This window comes from Nipponia nippon, unplaced genomic scaffold (genome assembly GCF_047370975.1).
Source record: "Nipponia nippon isolate SJK-2023a ecotype South Korea unplaced genomic scaffold, ASM4737097v1 scaffold_27, whole genome shotgun sequence".
Lineage (NCBI taxonomy): Eukaryota > Metazoa > Chordata > Aves > Pelecaniformes > Threskiornithidae > Nipponia > Nipponia nippon.
This window is the reverse complement of record NW_028262344.1, coordinates 4,524,724-4,549,231: the sequence shown is the minus strand read 5'-3', so window position 1 is coordinate 4,549,231 and position 24,508 is coordinate 4,524,724. Positions and strand designations below refer to the sequence as shown.

The window sequence follows — 24,508 nt, the reverse complement described above, 5'->3', positions numbered from 1 at the left end:
AGTACCTCATACTCCGGCTGATTTACTACCCCCTGGGAAATCAGCAGCTCTGCGTATTTCTGCAGCACCGGCTTCTGTTTCCGGATCTGCTTGTACATCAGGGGTTGCGTGAACATGGGTTCGTCCATCTCGTTGTGACCGTTGCGCCTGTAACAAACCTGCCAAGAAGGGAAAGAGCCTTTGAAAGCAGCCGCTTGCAACCCGCGGCTCCGAAAGCGGTCGGAGGTACCTGGGTCTCTGTGCTAGGAAAGGTCTGAAACCGCCCAGGAGGGACCCAAGTGTTTCCTCCCCAGTGCGGGAGGCGAGGGCAGGCTCCATACAGAGACAGCGTTGCCTCTCCAAGTGCTATTACAGCCTCGTTCCCTTGCTTTACACCACCTCCTCCCTCCCCTCATGTCAAAAGGGCCAGACAAGCCCTGAAGAGAAACCTCAGCTTTCAGAAAATACACCCCAAGAAGTATCGGCGAGCACTCGCAGCAGAGCCACAGCTTTAGGATAAAGCCTCGTGCCACGTTTCTTACCAAATCCACCACCACGTCCTTATGGAAGGTGCTTCGCCACTCCGCTGCCACGTTGCACACGTAGACAACAGCCTCCGGGTCGTCTGCATTGACGTGGAAAATGGGCGCGTTCACCACGCGGGCAACATCGGTTGGGTACGGGGAGGAGCGGGCCATCCGGGGGTCTGTTGTGAAGCCGATCTGTAGTGGGTGAGAGGGAACAGGACCAGCACAGTGGTAAGGATTTGGAAAGCGGCACATGCAGCTTCGAGGGCAGCTTGGCTGCTGCGGCTGAGCTGGGGGTTCCCCCACGGCTGCACCATTCAGCTGTAGCACAACTCGCCCGTCTCCTGCGCCCCAGGCACCACAGCCTGTCCCGGTCCCTGCGCCTGGGCCGTCATCCCGCTGCACCCGCAGGGATGGGCCGGTCCCAGTGAAATGTCTCTGGTTTACGCAGGGGCAGAATGGAGCAGCCCTGCGTGAAATCCCATGCCAAGCATCAGGTTGCACCACCTCTGCGCCAGGCTGGACTCAAAAGCTGCTACTGTTGAGCAGCTGGGTATAAAGTACCCGCTGCTGACCCCAGGATTACGGCTCGTGCCAGGAACATTGGCTAGGAAATGGCTACTGCCAGCTGCCAGCTACCATCCAGACCTGAGCCTGCAGAGGCTGGTCTGCGAGGGACCCCTGTGGACGCAGGGGATTTGCTCCTCACCTGGTTGTTCACCACGACGTGGACAGTGCCGTGGGTGGTGTAGGAGGGCAGGTCGCTCAAGTGGAACGTCTCGTATACGATGCCCTGCCCAGCGAAAGCGGCGTCTCCGTGCAGGAGGATGGACATCACCTGGGAGACGTGAAGCCACAGCGGTCAGCAGGGGCTCTGCGGGGACGGCAGGCAGGGGCAGCCACCAGGAAAGGGCCCGAGTCTCATCCCCGTGAGCCTTTGGCGTCCCAGAAAGGGCACAGAGCAGCTCGTCAACGCATCCAATGCTTTCTCAGGGGATCAGAGTGGAGCTGGCCACGGCTGGCGCAACCGCCGGGGAGAAGGCTGTGGCCAGTTCTGCCCCCGAGCAAGGGCAGCACGCTTGGGGTGCCTCGATGGGGCAGTGGGATGGCACCCGGTGCACAGTGGCTGAGAGGCAAGTCCCATTCCCAAACACACATGTCCCAAAGCAGAGCCTTTTCCTAACTGGGGGAAGACGAGAAAAATGCCCCTTTCCCCCATGCTGTCACCCCAGAACACCTTTGGGCAGGAGCTGGGCCGGGAGCTCACTCTGGCTTTGGTGACGTTATTTTGCTCTCAAACCCGGGGGCTGGCTGAGGATGCCGCCTGTCAGACGACGACAGAGTTTGTCTATTTATATCCAGCCCTTGGGGAGTAGGAGGAAGGGAAGCACTTTTGATCTCACCCTTCCACTTCTTGCTGTTGGAGACAGGGCTGCGATGAATCAGACCGCAACTAAACCCCCTGCCGCAGCCCGTTCCCCACTTTCTCTCCCACCCGGGTGCCGAGAGCTGCCTCCTGCTGCCAGCTCCAGCTTTCCCTGGTCACACTGAGATCCTTCAGCTTGAGGCTCCTACTGCCGAGCCCCCCGAGCTGTGATGCTTGGGTTGGCTTTCGGGAGCACCCCTCATTTCCCTGCTTTCCAGCCACGGGTTTGGGCATCTGCTGGTCCCCGCAGCCCAGCTGAGCCGGTCGTTCAGAGACGGAGGAAGTGGCAATGGGAGCCCGGGGTGGGTGAGCCCCTGCCAAAGTTATCCCCAAAGACGGCAGGGAAGGATGGGGGAGCAAAGTCAGGGCGATAGCAGGGTGATGGCAGGGGAAGGGGCATGGCAAACAAAAACCGGCTGGGTTTGCCCTCAGTAATTTTTTCTGGGTTACCCTCAGTCAGTTTGCAGAGGACACCAAGTTGGGTGGGAGTGTTGATCTGCTGGAGGGTAGGAACGCTCTGCAGACGGATCTGGACAGGCTGGGTCGATGGGCCCAGGTTCAACAAGGCTCAGGGCCGGGTCCTGCACTGGGGGCACAACAGCCCCAGGCACCGCTGCAGGCGTGGGGAGGAGCGGCTGGGAGCTGCCCGGCGGGAAAGGGCCTGGGGGTGCTGGTCGACAGCCGCTGAACATGAGCCAGCAGTGTGCCCAGGTGGCCAAGAGGGCCAGTGGCATCCTGGCTTGTGTCAGGAATAGTGTGTCCAGCAGGACCAGGGCAGTGATCGTCCCCCTGTACTGGGCACTGGGGAGGCCGCCCCTCGAATGCTGTGCTCAGCGCTGGGCCCCTCACCCCAAGGCGGCCATGGAGGGGCTGGAGCGTGGCCAGAGCAGGGCAGCGAGGCTGGGGCAGGGGCTGGAGCCCAAGGCTGGGGAGGAGCGGCTGGGGGGGCTGGAATAGGATGAGAGGAAACGGCCTCAAGCTGCGCCAGGGCAGGTTTAGGTTGGATATTGGGAAAATCTCTTCACCGAAAGGGCTGTCAGGCCCTGGCCCAGGCTGCCCAGGGTGGTGGTTGAGTCCCCATCCCTGGAGGTATTTAAAAGACAGGTAGACGTGGTGCTTAGGGACATGGTTTAGTGGTGGGCTTGGCAGTGCTGGGTTAATGGTTGGACTTGATGATCTTAAGGGTCTTTTCCAAGCTAAACGATTCTATGATTCTATTCTATGATTCTAGGAAACCCTGTCCAGCCCAGGCCACTTCACTGCAGGCGTCTCAGCACCACTCACCTTCTTCCCTTCCGTGTCCCCGCAGTAAAACTGCTCTGCTTTAGTCTTGCCTTGAACAACGGGATCTGCTGCTTCCAAGTGAGAAGGATTTGCCACCAAGGAAAGGGTGATGTTCCTGTCGGTGACGCGGTTAATCCGCCGGTGGTACATTCCCAGGTGGTACTTAACGTCACCGGAGCCCTGACGGAGAGGAGAGGAGAGGAGAGTCACCCCCAGGAATGTAAGCGGCTTTTGGGGCACGGAAGGAGACGTGAGGCAGGGCGGCGCTGACCCCAGGGGCTGGAAAAAGGGGGCATTTTCTGGAGGCGCTGGCAGAAAGCAGCCATCACTTAGGAGCTGAGCTGGCATTCAGCAAAGCAAAAGCAGCCTGTTCCAGGTGCCAAACTGCCAACAAACCTCAGACGCACATCGAGCCCATCTAGGTAAGGTTGTAGGTGCAGGGGAAGAAGCAAGCGGGGGGAGTTTGGGAAAGACACTGGAAAGCAGCTGGGATAACGCTCACCCAAGCTCTGCTCACACTGCCACAGTACAGCCGTCCCTGGCACCGTTCCCTGCAGTTCCCCGTTGGGGCACCTCGACACCCGAGGCTGCCGCTTTCTCACCTCGAAACCCCACCTGAAGGGCACGGCAGGATAAAGCCAGCCCAGCCCAGCTTTCCAAAAGCCAAATCATCCCGGCTTATGATGCTGCAAGCTTTGAAGCACGACTGCATCACAGCGACAGAGCCTGCGGCACAAGTGATTCGAGCCTCGGAGCTTTCGGAGCTGCTTTAGGGCCCCATATGGGGCCCAGGGGCTGCTGCAAGGGTCCAGGCCAACCTCTGCTCCTGGCTGCCTTCCCCTCACCTCGTCGTTCACCCCAAGGCTGCTTTACGCCCACGGAGAGCCGCTGACCACCCAGCCTGCGCTGGAGACGCTGACAGTGGCCAGGGCACACGTCACCCCTGGGACAGGCAAGGACAGACCAGCACTGGCACCGACACGAAGGCTTCAGTCACATGAGCATGTGTGCAATGTGGAAATCCTCATGATGCTGACACCACCGAGTGACACCACGAGTGGTGGCACAATCCAACTCAGTGTATGGCCAGAGCCTTTGGGGACCGCATGGGGACAGGTGACAGCAACCTGCTATGGCAGAGGAGACTCACCTCATCAGCAGCCTCCAGCTTGGAGTCGAACTGGCAGAAGATCTGTTCCAGCTCTTTCCTGATCACGTTGGCGAGAACATTCAGGCGTCCCCTGCAAAAGCAAGACCATTGTTGGCAACCAGCAGTGCCAGCCTGGCATCGAGTGCCAACAGTGACCTGCCACCCCCGCCGTCATGCAGAGGCAACACAACAACCCCACACCTCTGGCGACGGCTGTAGGGTCAACCGGGGAGGGGGCTCTGCGGTTTCACCCGAGACGGAGGCTGCAGACCCCTCAGCACAGGGATGGACTGGCCACCGCCGCATCCCGACAGCTGTCCCAGAGCGGGCAGGCCGAGTCCTGCTCTGGGATTTGAGCTCTGCCGCTCGAGCCACCACCCCTCTCCAGATGAATTTACAAACGAGCTGAAGCTGAAAACACCGCGATGAGCAGAAAGCAGGCAAGGCCGGAGCTCTCCGGTTAAGGTTCACCACCAGCCAAGACCAGTTAGGTGACAGCAGAAACCAGTGTGCCCTCCAGTACCAAACCCTGGCAGCATCTCCCTCCTCCGGACCCCAAGCAAGGCTGTGGAGAGAGGCAGGGTTACCTGTGGGGCATCCCCATGATAACGTAATCCACTCCCTTCTCACTCGACTTATCAATAATGGTCTTTAAGGCTGGGATCAGCACTTCGCAGCCCTCCAGACCGAAACGCTTCTCTGAAGACCATTTCCGATGGAGGAACTCCTCAAACCTGGAAGGCAAAGGGAGAGAGGGATCGGTGCCAGGGCTACAGCTGAGGGCAGAAACCAGAGAAAAGATGGGGACCGCGCCAAGGGAGCCACAGCACCCAGTGATGCTTAAGCAGGCATCACGTAGCAGCCCGACAGCCTTCCCTGTCACCCTGGTCTCCTCCTGCAGAGCCCAGCTGGCTGCTCCCCCACCCCAACACCGTGCTGCACTTAAACCTTATTTTTAGACCTTTCCTTTCAGGATCATCCATGTTTTCGGGCTCTTTGCCAGCACCTGAGCCTGCCAGCCTGGCAGCTCACTGGCGTCACCCTGCTGATTAAACCAACCGCGACAGATGACGTCAAGATGTGACTCAGGCGGTGACTGCGTCTCTCCGGCTGGGAGCAAACCACCCCGGGCAGCAAGGGAAGATAAGGAGAAGGTGAAGACCCCCCCAGGGTACCTGGTAGAGCGGACCAGCCTGGCCAGCAGCGTGCGTTTCTCTTCATTGGTGAACTGCATGATGCCTGGGGTCTCAAACTTCTGCCGGATCCACTGGCACTGCTCCAGGTCGTTGATAAACATGAACTCCACGCCGATGTGCTGGCAGTACGCCATCTGCCCCGACAGGAGAAGAAGGGCCGTGAGACAACAGTCAGGGCTTTAACACCTCCTCATTCCCTGCCAAAGACAGCCACGTGCACCATCGTATCGGCCCACGGGGCCAGGGACTCTTTCGTTTCCCACTTTAACCTTTCAGCAGGACAAAGAGCCCTCTTGCACCAGCGGAGACACAAACTCTCCTGCCTGGCAGCCGCGCCGCCCAACACCGGCAAGCGCTGCCTGCGATGCCAGCCTGGGGGGACCTGTGAGCAGCGCCCGGCAGCCAGCACCACGCCAGCCCCATTTTGGGAGCCTGGTTTGAGCTGTTTTCCCGGGAAAGGGGATGCTGCAGGGGACGTCCTGGGATGCTGCGGGGCAGCACGGACCCTGCATGTGACCCAATATCAAAATATTTAATTCCCTTTCCCCAAGGGGCCCAGGATCAGACCCTCGAGTCCTTTACATCCACCTCAGAGGTGAGATTTTCCCTCTCACTGGCATCAGCTGTGACCAGGTACACAACCCCACTTCGTATGGCAGGGAGAGAATCAGCAAAACAACCTCCCCCCAAAAATGAGGAGCCCGTTCTTGCAGCTTATCCAAGATGTTGACGCAGCTTTGCTTCTCCCAAGGTCAACCTGTCTCAGCAGAGACCGTCTGAGCAAGCCTGCGGCTCACCTGGGAGCCGTCTGTGCTCTCAGACCGGGCAGGGCAGGGTATGAAATTTGGCAGCAAAGGGGAACCAGCTGCAAGAGCTGGAAGCCCCAGGCTGGAGCTGCTCCTGCACCGGGACCCCCCAAGGGGCCACCATGCAGGGCAGCAGCACTGCTGCAGCACACGGAGCTGGGTACCGCCTGCCTACAGCCCGCTCCTGTGCTCTCCCAGCACTGTTTGCTGCTTTAAACTGGAAAATGTAGCTGGAGAGGTTTCCAAAAATGCAGTATTTAGTTGCTGGGGGTTTGCTCCACCTTGGGCAGACCAAACATGTTGCCCCAATGCAGCGTGAAGCTGGAGGCGATCAGAGATGACCAGGTAACACGGGGTGGCTGCTACGAGTGGGGCAACCGCTGAGGAGCAGCTCCCAACCTGAAAAGCTTAAAATCTGCAGGTTGGCCCAGGCTGCGGGCAGCAGCAGGGCCCAGGACCTCCAAAAAGCAACTGCTCTGCCCCTGCCCCGGGCTGCAAACAGGTCTCAGACAGCCCTCCCTGCCCTCCTCACCTCCAGCCGCCGGATGATTTCCCGGAGCGGAAGAGCCGATTCATTTCCACCGATGAAAGTGGTAGTGGGCAAGTGGAAGACCTTGTCGAGGTCAGATTCATCCAGCCCGTAAAATCCTGCAGGATTTTTCATGGGTGGGACAAGCAAAAGCAAGAGAGAGAAGGAAGGAAGGGGAACGGGGGGGACACCGGCACGCAGGGACCGGGTGCGTTTGGGAGAGGTGGGGAAGGGACAAAAAAAAGCAGCATAAAACCAAAAATAAGCATGAAGGAGGTTTATATGGATAAAAAACAAGCCGTAATTAAACAAAAGGACATTAAGCACAGAACAACAAGGTTATTACAAAAGGTAACGCAGGAAACGAAACACAAAGCAATATATATGTATGTAAATTGGTAATTAAAATCCAGGGTGAAAGTCAGGAATTTTGTAGCCCCAAGAACGCAAAAAATACACCACAAATTGTAACAGAGGGGAGAGAAAAGAAACAGAGGGATTGAGGAGTCACCAAGCACAACGGAGGTGTCGCCACACGGCGGGAATTGAAAATGAAGAGTCAAGGCGGAGAAGGAAACGGTTAAAACAGACAAACCCCAAAGAGGGAGAGAAAGAGAAGCAAGAGAGAGAAAATGGCATCAGGGCTCTGCGACGGACTCTCCTGAATAGCTCAGCCCGGGAGCGGGGCAGCCAGCCAGCCCCTCGGGGGTTTTGCTGCCCAGATACCCCCTCACCCAATTAACAGCCTTTTAATTAGGGCTTTAGCCTAGCTCTGCCCAGCAAACCCCCTCCTTTTTGGTGTTCGTAGGTGGCTCCTACTTACGGCACGCGGGGCTGCGGGGAGCTGGGTGCGCCGGGAGACGGTGCCGAGCAGGGCTCGGAGCCGAACGTTGGGTTTTAGAGCCGCAGATGAGCCCCGCCACCGCCTGCTGCTGTTACAGCATCGGCGGGTCCCTGCCAGGGCCCGCAGCAGCTCCGCGGGACCCCAAACCCATCGGAGGTGCCTCCGCGCCCGCTGAAGCTCACGGCTGTCTTTGGGGAAACTGAGGCACAATGAACTCGCTGAACCGATGCAGCAAGGCAGAAGCAGAGGCGGGAAGGGGACTGGGGAGTCCCAAGGCGCTTTCGGAGCAGGAGCTCGGCTGGAAGGGGGGCAGAGGAGGGGAGCTGCCTGCTCCCAACAGGGCCAGGTTTCAGGGTGTTTTCTAACCCAGGGCCGGAGCCACAGAGGAGGCAGAGTTTCCCCCGCTCCTCCCAGCTCCCTCCAAGCCAGCCCAACACCTCAGCTGGGGTTTCTTTGGGAGGGTATGGGGGATGCCACCCCCAAAACGCTGCAGGGCAGCGTAACCCACCTTTCTCCAGGCAAAGTGAGGCAAAAATTGACCCCTCCAGAGCTGGCCCTCCTTGAACTTAATCTTAAAAGAGTCTATCCCTCGCTCTCTGGTCAGGAATGGAGGATGAGCTGGAGAAGGGGCTGGGCTCATCCCTGTGCCGCCTCGAGGACATGGCACTTGCTGGAAGCAGGGAACACCCACAGCAAGCCTGGCGCCGAGGTTTTCCATCCATCCCATCCTCTGCCCACATCACCTCCTGGACACTGCTAGTCCCAGGGGAAGGAACTAAGCCAGATCCACCGGAGCCGTGCCTGGGAGCACTTAACCCTGGCAGGAGCTGAGGGTCTGGCCCCGCGTCTCCAGGACTTCTCTGTGGTTCCTATCCAAACAGAAGTCCTGGAGAGAGGCGGCATTAGTACGGAGCATCCCAGATAAGCTGCTGGTTGGAGGTTTCAGAGAAGCCTCGGTAATTTGCTGTGGCTCCCAGCCCCGCGGCACAGGGCTTTGGCTCACTCTGCCATGCCGATTTGAAGACTCGGGCAGACTTTGGAGGGTATCAGATTTTACAAGGAGTTTTCAGGCTGCTAAGCATCTCTGCTTCTGCTTTTCTGCAACCTGCCAGCTTTTTTGACAGTGCTGAGTATTTATAGGCAGCAATACCATCAGACGGGGGGAAGGCTAGGGATGAGCTGCCAAATTTTCACCGGGACAAAACCAGGGCAGTCAGGAGAAGAAAGTTTGGATTTTTAGGAGACTCAAACCAATCAAGGAGATTGAGGCCTCGTAAAATTAACGTTCACAACAAAAAGTGTACTCTAGCAAGCTAGGCATGCAAACGCACAGTATGGAAAAGGCCAGCGAGGCTCTAAATTGGGGATCTCTACAGGTGAAGCATCACTAACGAAGCGCCTACATTGAGACTTTCAGTGGGACAAATGAAAAATAAACATGTTACAGAACTCAAGAGTGGTGTGAGACGGGAGGGGACCGCTTTACCGGCTTGGTTCATGCCCAGAATAACCTATTCAAAGAGAGTCCTGCACTCCAGAGGGTTAAAGGCTCATTAGTTGCATACCTCCTACTGTTAACACTCTCAGCCGCTCCTTGAACACTGCGAGATCTGGGGTGGGCAGGGAAAGGGGTGCAGAAAGGGAGAAGATAGAGAGACGCAGTCAAAGTTAGTAAAAAAAAACCCTGGAACTGTGAAAACTAGTCATGGAAAGCACAAGTCAAAAAAATACAGTATTTAAAATACAGTCAAAAACCATCAGAGGCAAAAGGGTTGGGATGGAGGATGACTACGCACTAGGCAGAAAAGAAATCCCGGTGGAAAGTCTGGCAAGAGGAGGGAGGAGCAGGGAGGGGAACGGGGGGGCATCAGACACTGGGGAGCAGTTGAGCTGCATGGTTTGAGGCGGCCTCTCGCGTGCACGCCCCGGGCGGGGAAGGGAGACCGCCCGGGCACGGCGCCTTCACCCGCTGCGACCAAAAGGCATCCTCCCGTCAAGCTGCATCAAGGGGAGCGTTATCCTCTGCAGAGCAGGGAGCTGCCTCCCACCCACATCTGCTCCCAGAGGGATTTGCTCTGCTTGTTGCTACCAGAAGGATTTCAAGGTCACCCCCAAGGAGGCACGGCTGCTGCCTACGCACAGGCAGGCGGGGGATCGGGGTGCTAACGAGGCCGTTAACGAGGAAGACCAACGGTGAGGCAGGCACGCACAACACCATCGTTTCTCGAGCATGCTCAGCGCAGGCGGGAGCACTGGGATGCCGTGCCGGGCGCAGGCAGGGCTGCCGGGCGCCGGCAGCCTGTGTCACCGGAGCCGCGCTCCCCAGCTAGGTTAGGTGACCCGAGTGCCTCAGTCTCACCTGGGCTACAGGAAAGGCTTTGGAAACACTTCTCTTTTTGGTCAGTGGGGAAAAAGCTTACGTTTAGGTGAGAAGTTTGGTTAGCAAGGTCTCAAACTGGGGAAAGGGGAGGTGGCAGCACTCCCAGCCCATCTCCCCACAGGGGCTCGCCTGGCTCCCACGGAGAGACAGACAGACAGCCGGACGCTCAGACACACACCGCCATCCACACACCACCTGGATTTCAGCGTGCTAAGGTGTTATTTCCTTGGACAGGTCACATCATCAAGTTCCTGCAGTCATCTTGCCCTTGTTTTACACCACTTACCATGCCAGATCAGCTCCAGCAGAAGACCAGGATGAGATTATTTTGGTTTTTAAAAAGAAAAGACAAAAGAAGGAGGAATTTGGTGGCTCCAGCCCCACCACTCATCACAGCGAGGACCCCCAGGCGGGCTTTCTCCCCCTTGCGTTTTCTCCAAAGCTCACACTGCTTAATCCAAAGAGAGCTTCCAAACCAGACACAAACCAGTTGCTAAACAAAAGGCAATTGAGACGAAAGATCAATTTCCAAGATTAACCATGCAACTCCTTTGAATTACAGCACTGCCCGGCCATGGTTTAAGCTGTTGGCAGCAGAGCTCGCACCACAAAAGCTGACCTTTAAGGATTTCACTGCTCAGAAAGAGGAAACAAGATTGTTTCCAAGTTTCAAAACCACTCCTGTTATTAACTGCTCTGTCAAGTGTTAAGAAATACTCTTTCAAAGCAAAAAAAAGCCAGCAGGATCTGCTTAGAAATTGGCTTTCTGTGCCACAAGCAGGCGACACCCGATCTTAGGCTCGGCCGGAGCTCTGCCCACGCTCCGCACCAGCGCTGCTCTCCTCCCCTCTTGCTGAGCGCTGTTTGCAAGTTATCCTCGCCAAGTTGTATTTTAAGATCGACCAGATGAGGTTTTCCAGGATGAGGATACCAGGCGAAACTCTATTCAGTATAAATAATACTTACAGCAAGATAATAAAGCCTCCTTTGATGAGAGACTGCCATTTGAGTCTGGGGTCCTACCGTGGGACACAACCTCAGCATGAGCTGGTGGCTGATACCAGCATAGCTTGTTCCCAGGACTCGTTATTTCCTACAAATTCATGGATTCCCGGTAATTAAATCAACACCAGGAACCACAATGGCAGATATTTTAGTATGAAAGCCCAAAGAAACAGAAATTAAAACTTCACGCCTGGCTCAGACACGGAGATCGTGGGCTGAGATTCTCTTCCAGCCGATGCCTACAGACCAGCTATGCCTGAACATTTTCCACCGCGGCGAGCCGGGCTGGGTCACGCTGCTGGGCTCGTGACCACTCACCCTGGGGGAGCAGGAAAAATGGAGCTTATATGGCTTTACCCAGATTCTGTTCCAGCTGTGACGATGCTGTCAGCCCAGCTCTGCAGCTGGGGCTCCAAGGGAGGACCTCTTCTCGGACCGCTTAGGGCTTTTGGGCTCTTCTGCCTCTGAAGCAAGGGCGCTGCTGGAGCACACCTTGCTTCAGAGGAACCACGCGGGCAAAGCAGAAGAAAAACCCCCTGAACTGACCTTCCCCATTGAAGCAGCTCCTTAAGTTCAATGTCCAAGCAGAAACCAGTACGGAGCAGCATCCCTCAAGAGTCCATACTGGGACCAAAGGACCTAAACGGTTTAATGTCTTCATCAATGGCATAGATAGCGGGAGCGAGTGCACCCTCAGCCAGGCTGCAGGTGACACCAAGCGGAGTGGTGCAGTTGATATGCTGGAGGGAAGGGATGGCATCCAGAGACCTGGACAGGCTGAAGGGGTGGGCCTGCGTGAAGTTCTAGGGTCTAGAGCACAAGTCTTACGAGGAGCGGCTGGGGGAGCTGGGGGTGCTCAGCCTGGAGAAGAGGAGGCTGAGGGGAGCCCTCATCGCTCTCTGCAACTGCCTGAAAGGAGGCTGTGGCCAGGTGGGGGTCGGTCTCTTCTCCCCAGGAACAAGCGATGGGACGAGAGGGAACGGCCTCAAGCTGCGCCAGGGCAGGTTTGGGTTGGATATTGGGAAAAACTTCTTCCCCCAAAGGGCTGTCAGGCCCTGGCCCAGGCTGCCCAGGGCAGGGGCTGAGTCCCCATCCCTGGGGGGATTTAAAAGACAGGCAGACGTGGTGCTTAGGGACATGGGTTAGTGGTGGGCTTGGCAGTGCTGGGTTAACGGTTGGACTCGATGATCTTAAGGGTCTTTTCCAACCTTAATGATTCTATGATTCTAAGTTCATTAAGTTCAAGAAGGTCAAGTGCAAGGGTCAGGGCAATCCCCAGTCCCATCACAGACTGGGGGGGGAAGGATGGATGGAGAGCAGCCCTGCAGAAAAGGACTTGGGGATGCTGGCGGGTGACAAATTGGACAAGAGCCATTGATGTGTGCTCGCAGCCCAGAAAGCCAAGTGTCTCCTGGGCTGCATCCAAAGAAGCGAGGCCAGCAGGTCAAGGGAGGGGATTCTGCCCCTCTACTTGGGTCCCGTGAGACCCCCCCGGAGCACTGCGTCCAGCTCTGGGGTCCCCAGCGCAAGATGGCCATGGACCTGTTGGAGCAGGTCCAGAGGAGGCCACAAAAATGATCCCAGGGCTAGAACAGGTCTCCTGAGAAGAAAGGCTGAGAGAGCTGGGGGTGTTCAGCCTGGAGAAGAGAAGGCTCCAGGGGGACCTTACAGTGGCTTTTCGGTATATAAAGGGGGCTTACGAGAAAGATGGAGAGAGACTTTTTACCAGGGCCCGTAGAGACAGGACAAGGGGTGAGGATTTTAAACTGAAAGAGGGTAGGGTTAGATTGCACATAAGGAAGGGGTTTTTTATGCTGTGGGTGGTGAGGCACTGGCACAGGTTGCCCAGAGAAGCTGTGGATGCCCCATCCCTGGAAGTATCCAAAGTCAGGTTGGATGGGGCTTTGAGCAACCTGATCCAGTGGAAGGTGTCCCTGCCCATGGCAGGGGGTTGGACTAGGTGACCTTTGAAGGTCCCTTCCAACCCAAACCACTTTGTGAGTCTATGAGTTACCGAGCAGCACGGTAACGCTGCACCCTACACCCGGCTCCCTTTTCTCGTGAGGGAGGGCTGTCACTGCAACCACCCGCAGCCGGCCAGCTCTGGGTTTCGTGCAAAGCCTGCTCTCCTCTCAAACGGGAAACACGTCCACCAGGCACAGGGCTTCAGGGCTCTCTGCTGCTCTGCTTCAGAACGACCGTAGCACCCACAGCAGAGGCCAAAACCCCTGAGCTAGAGAAGGCTTTCCTCACCCTTTCCTCTCCCCAGCCACTGGGAGTGGCTTCAAAGTCACCTAAAAAAGTCTCCCTGCTCCCCTCACAGTGCCGACTACGAGTACTTGTGTCCTCTCCTGCGCCTGGGTTCATGGCCGTCGTCTCCCCACCTCTTCCATCAAAACCTCCCAGGCACAGGGCTTGCTCCAACCCAGAGCTGGCTGGCTCCCGCAGCACAGCCAGGGCTTGGTCCTCCAGACAAGCGCATCCGAAGTCCAGACCTCGGGATGAAGCAGCTTCCCCATCATCCCGTGAGCTGGGACAACGAACACCTAATCCTTCCCTACCATTCCCAGTACACGGAATCCTGTATGAAGGTCCAGCAGGTCCAGGGCTGGTGTCCCTGCGCTGGCAGCTGAACGAGGAATCAAGATCGTTTACATGCACCGTACACTCTGATCGGCTGTTTCGGTTGTGTGAGGTTAGTAATCATTGCTGCTGCTCTACTCTAAGTTAGAAGCATGCCTCCCGAGCGCTCGTAGCGCCGGGGTAACGACCCTTGGAAAGCACCAGCAAGGTGAAAGAGCTCAGCGCCGCGACCTCGCTCTAGCTAGAAGAATGGCAGCATACTACAGAGATCAAATCTAAAGCACGTTAAGAGGTGCTGAGTTTAAGCACTTTCAGATTAGGATTTCAAGTCCTAAGCGTCACACTCGCTGCTGTGCAACACTCATGCATCTTTCGCTCGAAGGCATTGGGATTTCCACCTCTCTACTCGGACGGGAACGCATCCCAAAGCTTCCTTGTTATGATCACCGGCAGGGCCTCATAGCTCAGTCTTGGAAAAAGGGGGCAATTAAGGGATTTAGAGATGCTGCAGCAAGCCGGGAGCGAAGGAGGGCAGGGCATCGTCGCAGGGGCGCACCAAGAAGCGCTTCTCAGCCCTGCAGAGACAAAGCCAGCCCACTCCCCCCAGCTCTCAGGGCCCCCAGGAGCAGCAAGAGGAGCCGAGGGACCAGACCTCCAGCTCTCACCAACACAAAACCTCTCTGCTTTGCACTTCCAGGAGATGCAATTACTTCCACCCCCGGATGAGCGAGTTCAATGACATAATTAATTGGCACCGGTTGGAGGAGAAACATGAGCTCAGCAATAGGGTTTTGGCACAAGACCCATTTGCCGTGACAGCCGGAGGGGGGCAGAACTGCTCTGCGGCAGCCGGTCGACTATAAATTTAGAGTGATCATTACTAAGGAAACTTAAGACCTTTCCCCCCTTACTGGTGCAGCGATCTACCTACAAAGCTGTGAAAGAGAGAGGAGCTCAAGCAATGCAGCACTAACTGCTCTCAAAGCCCTCACCCAGTTTGTCTGTGGATGTGATAATATCGGCTGGAAGGGAGGAGTCCAGATCTGCATCCAAGATGCCCAGTGGGTCGAGTTGTGCTACATGATGCCCTCGAATCTATGAAATGGGCCAGGAATGGAAAGGAGAACAGGTACCAAGAGGGAGAGGGGAAAGGGAGAAAAACAAAAGAGGGGAGGGGTAAAAAAGTTAAATTACATTAGAATTAATTTGCAGAGTAATTCTCACCGACGTTTGGAGAAACAGTTACTGGCGCATCATCAAAATTTACACAACTAATGCCGAGAGGATCAAGCTTTGCAATGTGATGACCCCTGACCTGGAAACAACAACACAGATTAGTCATTAAAACAAGTTAATTGAGGAGACATTCCTAAAAATAAAAAAAAAAAAAAAGTTATGCACAGTTTCCCTCTCTACGTTTTCTGCAGAGCCACCCCAATTTCTGGCTGCACCTAAAGCCTGGAGAAGTCGGGTTTACGTTCAGCTCCAGCACGTAGGTGTGAGTGCCACCAGCCTGAGGCCAGGCTCCGGCGGGGCGGGCGGGGGAAGGCCATCTCCTGCACAGCAAAGACCTTCCAGAACTGAGGTCCGAGGGTCTCCCACCGCTTGCCTGGTGTCCAACCCGAGCACCTCCTCTCTACAGATGCAATAACTCCACACCAACGGTTTCCACTTAAGCATCATAGCAAACGAAGAGGCAATTTTCCAGATTTTCGCAGATCTGGGTGCTCTCCCGCCAATGTGGCAGCAAAAACAAGCGCTGCCACCAGCAGCAGTAGCTCCTGAAAGGCAAAGGAACGTGTCTGAGGAACATCTGCCTGTCTGGGCTGTTAGAGGTCAGCATCCTTTTGGAGAGAGGAGCCTGCAGCAGGACTCGGAGCACTCACGTTGCTCTTCTGGGAAGGGGCAGGTGCAGAAACACCAAAGAGCTTTGGCACCACGAGAGCCCTGACAGCTCCCGGTGGCAGCAGTCAGGCCAGGAGTCACCATGCTGGGTCTGAATCCGCATCGGGAGCCACAGAGAATAACGAGAGGTAACGAGGAGTTTTGCTTTTTCCCTTCAGAGGAGGAGGTGCCCGCAGACGGACCCCACCACATCTCGCTGGGCAAACTCAATGCATCTCAGCGGCCAGCACTCTCCAATTGGCAAGCCACGGTTTATTTCGTGACAGCTCCTGCTCTTCAGGCTCAGCGCCGCTGGGAGCGGGGCATGAAACCCTACTGCCATGGTCCGGGGCGCGGTGCCGCCCTTGCGCTGTGAGAACAGTGCTCCCGGCCATCCAATCTGTTACCAGTTAGAGAAGTCACTCGTATATGAGGGGATTACTAAACCTCTTGTACAAACCACGCATACTGATCTGACCTTATTTACCAGAAAAGCATTCCTATTCAGAGTATCCCAAGAGGATTTTAAGAAAGGATTTTTGTGGTTTTACCAGCCAAAGAGGCTGAAATCAGCCATCGACGTTAAGGCAAACTGCTAAGAAAGCACCGATCGCCCCCACGGCTCTCTGCAGGGCCAGATGACGACGTGCCTGAGCAGTGGTGGCCACACAGAAAGCTCTTCTTCTGGGCCAGCTTTGTCTGGTAACTATTTGCTCGTCCGTTTTGCAGCAAAGTGTGGGGGCTAGCCCATCGTTTAGCCATCGGCAGGATGCAAGCTCACCACGCTGTTCCCCATGGCCAGGATGCTCTCACTGGGACCAGGAGGCCACTTTGTCCGGCAAGCGGCTTTGAGCTGCAGGCACCCAGTCACTTTGAGGTCAACTCAGCCATTTGCAGGTATGCAGCAAATCCTCAAGTCAGTGCGGGAGCAAGGAGAAGGTCTTTTCCCCCACAGGAGCCATGCTGCTTGTTATTCTCCACGTGCAATGCAAGCCAGGCAGATTTTTTCCCCCAACGCAAAAGAAGACCACAGCAGATACTTGCAGGAAGCATCACACTCGCAGGCGCTGACCCCGATAGGGGACCTCAGCCACCCAGACATCTGCTGGAAAAGCGGCAGAGCTAACTGCGAGCAGGCCAGGAGACTGCTGGAGTACGTTGAGGACAGCTTTCCAGTAGAGATGATGGAGAGCCTGACCAGAGGAGAGGCACTGCTCGACCTGTTGCTCACTAGGGTGGAAGAATTTATGGGAGAGGTCAAGACCGGAGGTAGCCTGGGGTGCAGCGATCATACCCTGGTCAAATTCTCAATCTTGAGGGGTACAGGACGGGTAAAAAGTAGAGTCAGGAAAATCTCAGAAAAACAAACTTTGGGCTGTTTAGGGTGTTAGTGCATGGGATCCCTTGGGAAACTGCCCTCAGAGGCAAAGGAGCAAACGAGAACGGGGAGATATCTAAAGACATTTTTCCTAGGGCGCAATAGCTCTCAATCCTGATGTGCAAGAAGCTGGGCAGGGGGAGGCAGGAGGCCGTCTGGGCCAAGTCAAGACCTCTTAGCCAAACTCAAACACAAAACCAAAATGCATAGGCAGTGGCGGCAGGGATACACATCCCGGGGAGGCAACAGGGATATGGCCCGGGAGTGCAGGGAGGGGACCAGGAAAGCTAAGGCACAGCTGGAGCTGAACCTGGCTAGGGACGTGAACAATAACAAGAAGGGTTTCTTCAGGTACATAGGACAGGAAAGGAAGATGAAAGAAACCGTACCCCCCCGCTGAGCGAAACGGGAGGCCTGGCTACGACCGACATGGAGAAGGCTGAGTTACGCAACAACTTTTTTACCGGCAAGCGCTCTAGCCACGCTGCCCAACTCACAGAATCCAAAGGCAGGGACTGGGAGAATGAAGTACCACCCACCGTAGGAGAAGATCAGGTTCGAGACCCTCTAAGGAACCTGAATGTGCACAAGTCCATGGGACCTGATGAGATGCATCCAAGGGAACTGGCAGGCGAAGCTGCTAAGCCACTATCCATCATATTTGAAAAATCGTGGCAGACTGGTTAAGTTCCCAGTGACTGGTTAAGTTCCCAGTGACTCACTACAAGAAGGACATCGAGGTGCTGGAGTGCGTCCAAAGAAGGTCAATGAAGCTGGTGAAGGGTCTAGAGCACAAGTCTTACAAGGAACGGCTGGGGGAGCTGGGGGTGCTCAGCCTGGAGAAGAGGAGGCTGAGGGGAGCCTTCATCGCTCTCTGCAACGGCCTGAAAGGAGGCTGGAGCCGGGGGGGGTCGGTCTCTTCTCCCCAGGAACAAGCGATGGGACGAGAGGGAACGGCCTCAAGCTGCGCCAGGGCAGGTTTGGGTTGGATATTGGGAAAAACTTCTTCCCCCAAAGGGCTGTCAGGCCCTGGCCCAGGCTGCCCAGGGCAGGGGCTGAGTCCCCATCCCTGGGGGGATTTAAAAGACAGGCAGACGTGGTGCTTAAGGACATGGTTTAGTGGTGGGCTTGGCAGTGCTGGGTTAACGGTTGGACTCGATGATCTTAAGGGTCTTTTCCAAGCTTAACGATTCTATGACTGGAAAAGGGGAAACATAACCCCCATTTTTAAAAAGAGAAAAAAGGAAGACCCCGGGAACTACAGGCCAGTCAGTCTCACTGGCAAGATCATGGAGCAAATCCTCCTGGAAACTATGCTGAGGCACATGGAAAACAGAAAGGTGGCTGGTGACAGCCAGCGTGGCTTCACTAAGGGCAAATCGTGCCTGACAAACCTGGTGGCCTTCTACGACGGGGTTACAGTGTTGGTGGATAAGGGAAGAGAGACTGATGGCATCTACCTGGACTTGGGCAAAGCTTTTGATACTGTCCTGCATGACATCCTTGTTTCTAAAATGAAGAGACATGGATTTGACGGGTGGATCACTCGGTGGATGAGGAACTGGCTGGATGGTCGCACTCAAAGAGTTGCGGTCAACGACTCGATGTCCGCATGGAGAACAGCGACGAGTGGTGTCCCGCAGGGGTACGCACTGGGACCAGTATTATTTAACGTCTTTATCGGAGACATGGACAGTGGGATTGAGTGCACCCTCAGCAAATCTGCAGAAGCCCCCAAGCTGAGTGGCGTGGCTGATGCTCTAGAGAGACAGGATGGCATCCAGAGGGACCGTGACAGGCTGGAGAGGCGGGCCCGTGCGAACCGCATGAAGGTCAATGAGGCCAAGTGCAAGGTCCTGCACCTGGGTCAGGGCAATCCCAAACACGGCTACAGGCTGGGCAATGAGTGGATTCAGAGCAGCCCTACGGAGAAGGACTTCAGGGTATTTGTGGATGAAAAACTGGACATGACCCAGCAATGTGGGCTTGCAGCCCAGAAAGTCAACCATGTCCTGGGCTGCATCAAAAGAAGCGTGGCCAAGGGAGGGGATTCTGCCCCTCTGCTCCGCTCTGGGGAGACCCCCTGGAGCCCTGCGTCCAGCTCGGGGGTCCTCAGCACGGGAAGGACATGGAGCTGTTGGAGCGGGGCCCGGGGAGGCCACCGAAATGATCAGAGGCTGGAACAGCTCTGCTGTGGGGACAGGCTGAGAGCTGGGGGGGTTCAGCCTGGAGAAGAGAAGGCTGCGGGGAGACCTGATTGCAGCCTTCCAGTACTTAAAGGGGGCTTGTAAGAAAGATGGGGACAGAATTTTTAGTTCGGCCTGTAGCGATAGGACAAGGGATGATGGCTTTAAAGTAAAAGAGGGGAGATTCAGACTGGATATAAGGACGATGTGGGGGTGGTGAGGCACTGGAACAGGCTGGCCAGTGAAGTTGTGGATCAAGGCCAGGCTGGACGGGGCTTTGAGCAACCTGGCATAGTGGAAGGTGTCCCTGCCCACGGCAGGGGTGTTGGAACCAGATGAACTTTAAGGTCCCTTCCAACCCAAAGCATTCTGTGATTCAAAAAGAAATAATGACTTGGATATGCAAGCACAGCTACAATTAAGAAGCCATTGCTGATGCCGCAGCAGAGCAGGATCACTGCTCACCTATAACTACAGGGACAATCCAGCCTGATCCAATTAAGAAATTAATTGCCTGATGTTTTAAGTAGGTTACCCATCACAGGCAGGCTTTCCTCCTACCTTCCTACTCTTTTGTACATCCATACACTGTGCTGAACTTCCCCACCTGGACACCCCACTGCAGCTACAGCCCTACCATGATACCAGGGTAGGAAAGGAGGTGGATTCCTCACTGCCGACAGCTTAGAAAAATACCTCCAAGAGCAATCACCTCCCGGCGCTGCCATTCGGAGACTGAGGAAGTGACAGGAATGCAGAAGAGGTTACGGATTTTGTGTTCAAATTGCTGACTTGGAGCTGCATCTTCCAACTACATCAGTCACCACTTGTTTGAACTTGGCGTCTGCCTGCTTGTTCCACCAGCGAGAGCTGCACAGCCTTTGGAAACAACTCGCCAGGATCCGCCCGAGCTGGAGAGAGCTGGCAGGGCATTCACCTCCCATGAAATCAGCCACAAGGGAAGACGCAGGTCCTCACAAACACGTAAACACGTCCCACCTTCCACGTTCTCAAAGAAAAGCAGGGCAGTGCCCCAGCGTTGACGTCGGCACCTCGGCTGCGGAGGTGGGCAGGGCAGGGCTGCTTTCTTCAAGACAGAGAGCAGGGCCAAGGCTGGGCAGACCTTTGGACTTGCCAGTGCTGCAGTTCTTGCCTTACCCTGTGGCCTTGTACATTGGATTTTCCCCACACCTGAGCAGGAACATGACCTGCAGCAGGTGCTTCTTTGCAGGAATAAGTGAGAAGACCATGGTCACACCTCCACAGCAGCTGGGTTTGTGAACTTCTCACCACAGCCCCAGTTAAAGCCTCCACACTTGACAAACCAGAGTGCAACCAAAGGTGAAAGGATGACACAGATGTAGAAACTCATTTAAATGTTCTCTCCAGTTAAAATATTGGCTAGCCATCCCCTAGCCAGAGGATGTTTCCTTCCTTCCTGCTCAAAACTTGTTTCTCCCAAAAGGCTGACTTCGGCAGCGTCGGTCTGAGTTGCAGCCCAGTGGCACCACCGCCCTCTTCCCCGTTGCAAATCACAAGGAAATGTTTCCTGAACTTTTATTTTAGGACCTCAGAAGTTGTCTCAGCAACATGGGGGAAGCGGGGGGGGGTGTCCTACACCACTGCTGAGTGTGGCAGGAGCCCACAGCACAGAAGCATCATTCCAGAAGCCAGCAAACCACCATGTGTGGAGAAGACCTCCCCCTCCCTGCCACTGTAGTGGCTCTGTTTGGGTGACAATAGCGTTAATCCTCCTATTGTCCAACAAAACATCAGCTGAGCTTCTGCCCCAACACATCAGCAGCCTGGTTAGAAACCAGGCAGCCCAGCACGCATCCTGCACGCTTTCCATGCAAAACACGTCCATCGACCGCACTGACCCCAGCCCACCCTGGCCACCACATGCCCCTCTATGGAGGACATGCTCCTCCTTGGCGCAAAGCCCGTCTCCTTACCTGATATGCCCTGATGAGAGATTGCACTGCGAGATGGTCCTCCACCAGTTTATCTACGTTGGGCTGCGCTTGAACCAGGAACTGGGCTTGGGACAGCGTGGAAAGGGTGGTAGTCAGTGGAGGGGGGCTTTGGTAGGCGGTGCCCGGAGCAGCTCCGGCATTGGCATTGCGAAAGAAGATGTCCCATGACTAGGAAAAGGAAAAGAAAAGAGGCGACAGGGTCATTACCCGCGGACCAAAACACCTCCTCGCTGGAGATTACTGGGGTCTCAACTCTATTGCCACAGCAGGCAGTAAAACCCCTGGGGGCACAGCTGCCTCCCTCCCTGTGCCCCAGCTCCATGCAGCCGCTGCCGAAGGCGCCTACCTGCCTTGGACAGGAGAGCACTAAAGCTCTCCCACTATTCCAGTCACTTCCCATCCATCTAGATTGTTTCTTTTGGCATGAGACCGTCTCCAAAGCCCCCCCTCCCTCGGCAGCAGCGCTCAGGACAGGACACGGGTGACAGCCCTCACCTGGCTCGGCTCTCGAAACCACTACCCTGAGCAATGAGCCCCAGCCTGGGCTTCAGGCTCTTGTCTCCTTCTCTCCAGAGCAGGAGAATGCCCTCTAAATACCCACAATATTTTCTGTAAAATATTTTTGCCCTGTAATCAAATACCCTCTTCCTCTTTTCCATCGTCTAAATGCCCTGAGACCCAAGTCCCAGTGTAAGCCGTGTCATCCAGCCCTCAACCAGCAATGGCTTTTTTTCTTTTTCTGTCCCCTCTTCAATTTTTCCCTATCCTTTCAGCGACGCCGATGCCAGCGTTATGTAGATACTGCTGTGCCAGCTCTCCCGTGCCCTTAGCGAGACAGGTATCGCTCCTGTTCCCCTCCACAGATGGGCATTTCTAGGTGTTAAGAAAACAAAGCAACTCCCCCAAAAAAAGCTCTGGACAGACTTGGTGTAACTTTGTGGTACGTATCCAGCACTGCCTGAGGAGCCCAGAAGTGCCCCAGGCAGGCCAGACCCAAGTTAATCTGTCTACTTGGAGAGGCAGCAACGGACCTGGGGAAGGGGAGAGACCAGCCAAGCAAAGTCCAAGCCATGTCCTCCCTTCACGCTCCCACCCCTGCCCGCTTCCCGCCTGCCACTGAGAGGTAGCGAAGGACGAGGGCAAGGTGGAGCGGCGTCCGCATGCCTGCACGTACCTGAGACGCCAGCTAGAGCAAACAAACCCTGTTGGATTTGCATGCTGGATTCAGCCCAAGGGCCTCTCCACCGACCAGGAGCAAGAGCCCAGTGCTCAGCCCCCTGCACGCCCCTGAACCTTGTGTCTGCAGAGAGCATCAAACCCAGCCTCAGTGACGCAGAGACGGGCGAAGCGCTGCCCAGCCAGCCCCAGCATGCTTAAATCAAGTTGAAAAGAGCTGTGAGAGCAGCTCCAGTGGTGGTTTGGGGCAGAAAAAGCAGCTTTTGCACCCTGGTAGCAGGGCGGAGGGGACTGAAATGCTGACCTTTCCCAGAGGAGCACCAGCTCTCCCCCTTCCCTGGAGCTCCTCCGGCTGCAGCACCCATCACATGCCCCAGGAAGCTATTTCCAGCCCGGATTTACCCAGACGCCCCATCACACGGCTACGCAAGGTGATTAAATTTAGAAACAGGTCACGCTGAAGGAACATAAATAAAATCTGGAACAATTTGGCACCGTAACTGATAAACAATAGCTCCCTCAAAGGGGGGGGGGGGGGAAGCAAAGACAGAAAACACCCGACCCTGTTCTGATTGCTGTCTGCTAAAGGAAATTTCAGTACGGAAAGAGGGAGAGCTGGTCTTTGTACGATCCTTACTCCTGGCCACTGGCGAGAGCAGCCCAAGCCCCTTCCCCTGCCCGGCTCACAGAGCCCACAGGTGCCCCAGAGGCCATCGGCTCTGGCGAGCGGGAGGGACGAGCACCCTGGGATGGGCTCCGTGCCCCTGGGATGGGGAGGAATCCGGCTGGCCGCTGTGCTCCGTGGTTTAAGGTTGTTTAATGTACTGGAAAATAAAGACAGGCAAGAGAAAGGGAGCATCTGCTAGCCCAGGGAGGGGGCTGGCAGCGGTGCTGGGGAGACAGGGACAGAGCCAGCACGCAGAGGTGCTGCCTTTAGGACCCCCTCCCTGCTGACATTCAACAATATTAACCTCTTGGAGATGCAATTTGCTTCTGTTTTGAAAGAAAAAGTTCATTTTAAGGTATCCAAACAAGGTGCGGCACCAGCTCGGTCAGCTCAGGCACTTTCGCTAAATGCTTTATTGCCCAACGTAATTACAGAGTATTTCGGGCTGCCTGGCTGCCGGCTTTGCCCCCGCTGAAGGCTGTGGCCCTGATAAGCGCTATCAAAACATCAGCCTTCAAGTTGCTGACGTGGTTTCAAATTCGAGGGCCACCCCGGGGGTTTCTGGTGCCCCACGGAGGTGCCTCTGGAGCTCACGTATCCCGTGGGAGAGGCTGAACAGCCCCATCAGCATTATCCTGCTTTATCGCAGGAAGGACTTTGCCTTAATCCAGCACTTGCAGAAGGCAATGGCAGTAATAAAGCTCATCGGGTTATTCCCCTTCGACCCTCGCCATGCCCGTAGCAGCCCTGTGAGCACTCCTCCTGCTCCTATACCCTATATATACAGGGTATTTTTTATATACATATATATATATATATATAGGGTATAAGAGAACTCAGATTCACCTCATTTTTACCAGGATGGCTCTCTCCGGCATCTCCCCGCTCCTAACCGCACAGGCAGCCCCCGCGTCTCGGCACACCACATGCTCTCAACCCCCGGTCCCTGCTGTGACCGTCCCACAGCCACGTGTCCCACCACAGCCACGGCACGAGGCATTAGCCCAGACCAGCTTTCCTGGCGCTCCCCTGTGCCGGCAAAGCAGGACGGGAGAGCCAGCTGACCGCAGCTAGCCCAGATAGTTCAGGCTTTAGAGGGATTTTGAGCGCAGCTCTGAGAGCGGAGCTCACCGCAGGCTTCTCAGTTGAGAACAACCCCAAAAACAGCTCATCAAGCGAAACCAGCATCTTTCACTTCGTTTCTCAGACTCTGTTCCTGGAGAAGGCTGCGGGTCCCAGCCTCCGCCACAAAGCCAGCTCAGAGGTCAGGCACGCAGGGCAAGGGGAGAGGGGTGACATCTCCCACCCGCCGCAGGGCACCTCAAAACGGGCTGGGAGGTGCACGAGGGAGACGTGGCCTCTACCTCCAGCTGTGTCCCTGCTCCTTCTCCTGCTGTGGACTCCAGGGGACGGAAAGCACCCACCAGACCTGCTCCGCATGGCAGGCAAGCCACGCAGCACCTCCTGCCTCAGCAGGGCGGAGGTACAGGCAGAGCTTAAGGCTGGAAGAGGAGAAGCTGGAACCAAATTTA

The 24,508-nt window shown here is 55.8% G+C and overlaps 1 protein-coding gene across 5 annotated transcripts in view; it reads right to left on the bottom strand.

Moving 5' to 3' along the window:
- The window catches only part of OGDH (oxoglutarate dehydrogenase), a 37,240-nt gene that overhangs the window by 5,485 nt on the left and 7,247 nt on the right, over positions 1 to 24,508 (bottom strand). For 2 of the 5 annotated variants that reach the window (XM_087763142.1, XM_087763143.1), the window contains exons 3-13: positions 21,113 to 21,301; positions 14,702 to 14,804; positions 9,307 to 9,351; positions 6,901 to 7,016; positions 5,542 to 5,696; positions 4,954 to 5,100; positions 4,367 to 4,457; positions 3,217 to 3,396; positions 1,216 to 1,344; positions 522 to 701; positions 6 to 158 (exon numbers count right to left, since the gene is read on the bottom strand). In XM_087763142.1, the coding sequence (XP_087619268.1) occupies positions 6 to 158; positions 522 to 701; positions 1,216 to 1,344; positions 3,217 to 3,396; positions 4,367 to 4,457; positions 4,954 to 5,100; positions 5,542 to 5,696; positions 6,901 to 7,016; positions 9,307 to 9,351; positions 14,702 to 14,804; positions 21,113 to 21,301 (1,488 nt within the window). Of the gene's footprint in view, positions 1 to 5; positions 159 to 521; positions 702 to 1,215; positions 1,345 to 3,216; positions 3,397 to 4,366; positions 4,458 to 4,953; positions 5,101 to 5,541; positions 5,697 to 6,900; positions 7,017 to 9,306; positions 9,352 to 14,701; positions 14,805 to 14,933; positions 15,025 to 21,112; positions 21,302 to 24,508 lie in introns of all 5 variants that reach the window. The other 3 variants (XM_087763144.1, XM_087763146.1, XM_087763145.1) reach the window with 3 other exon arrangements.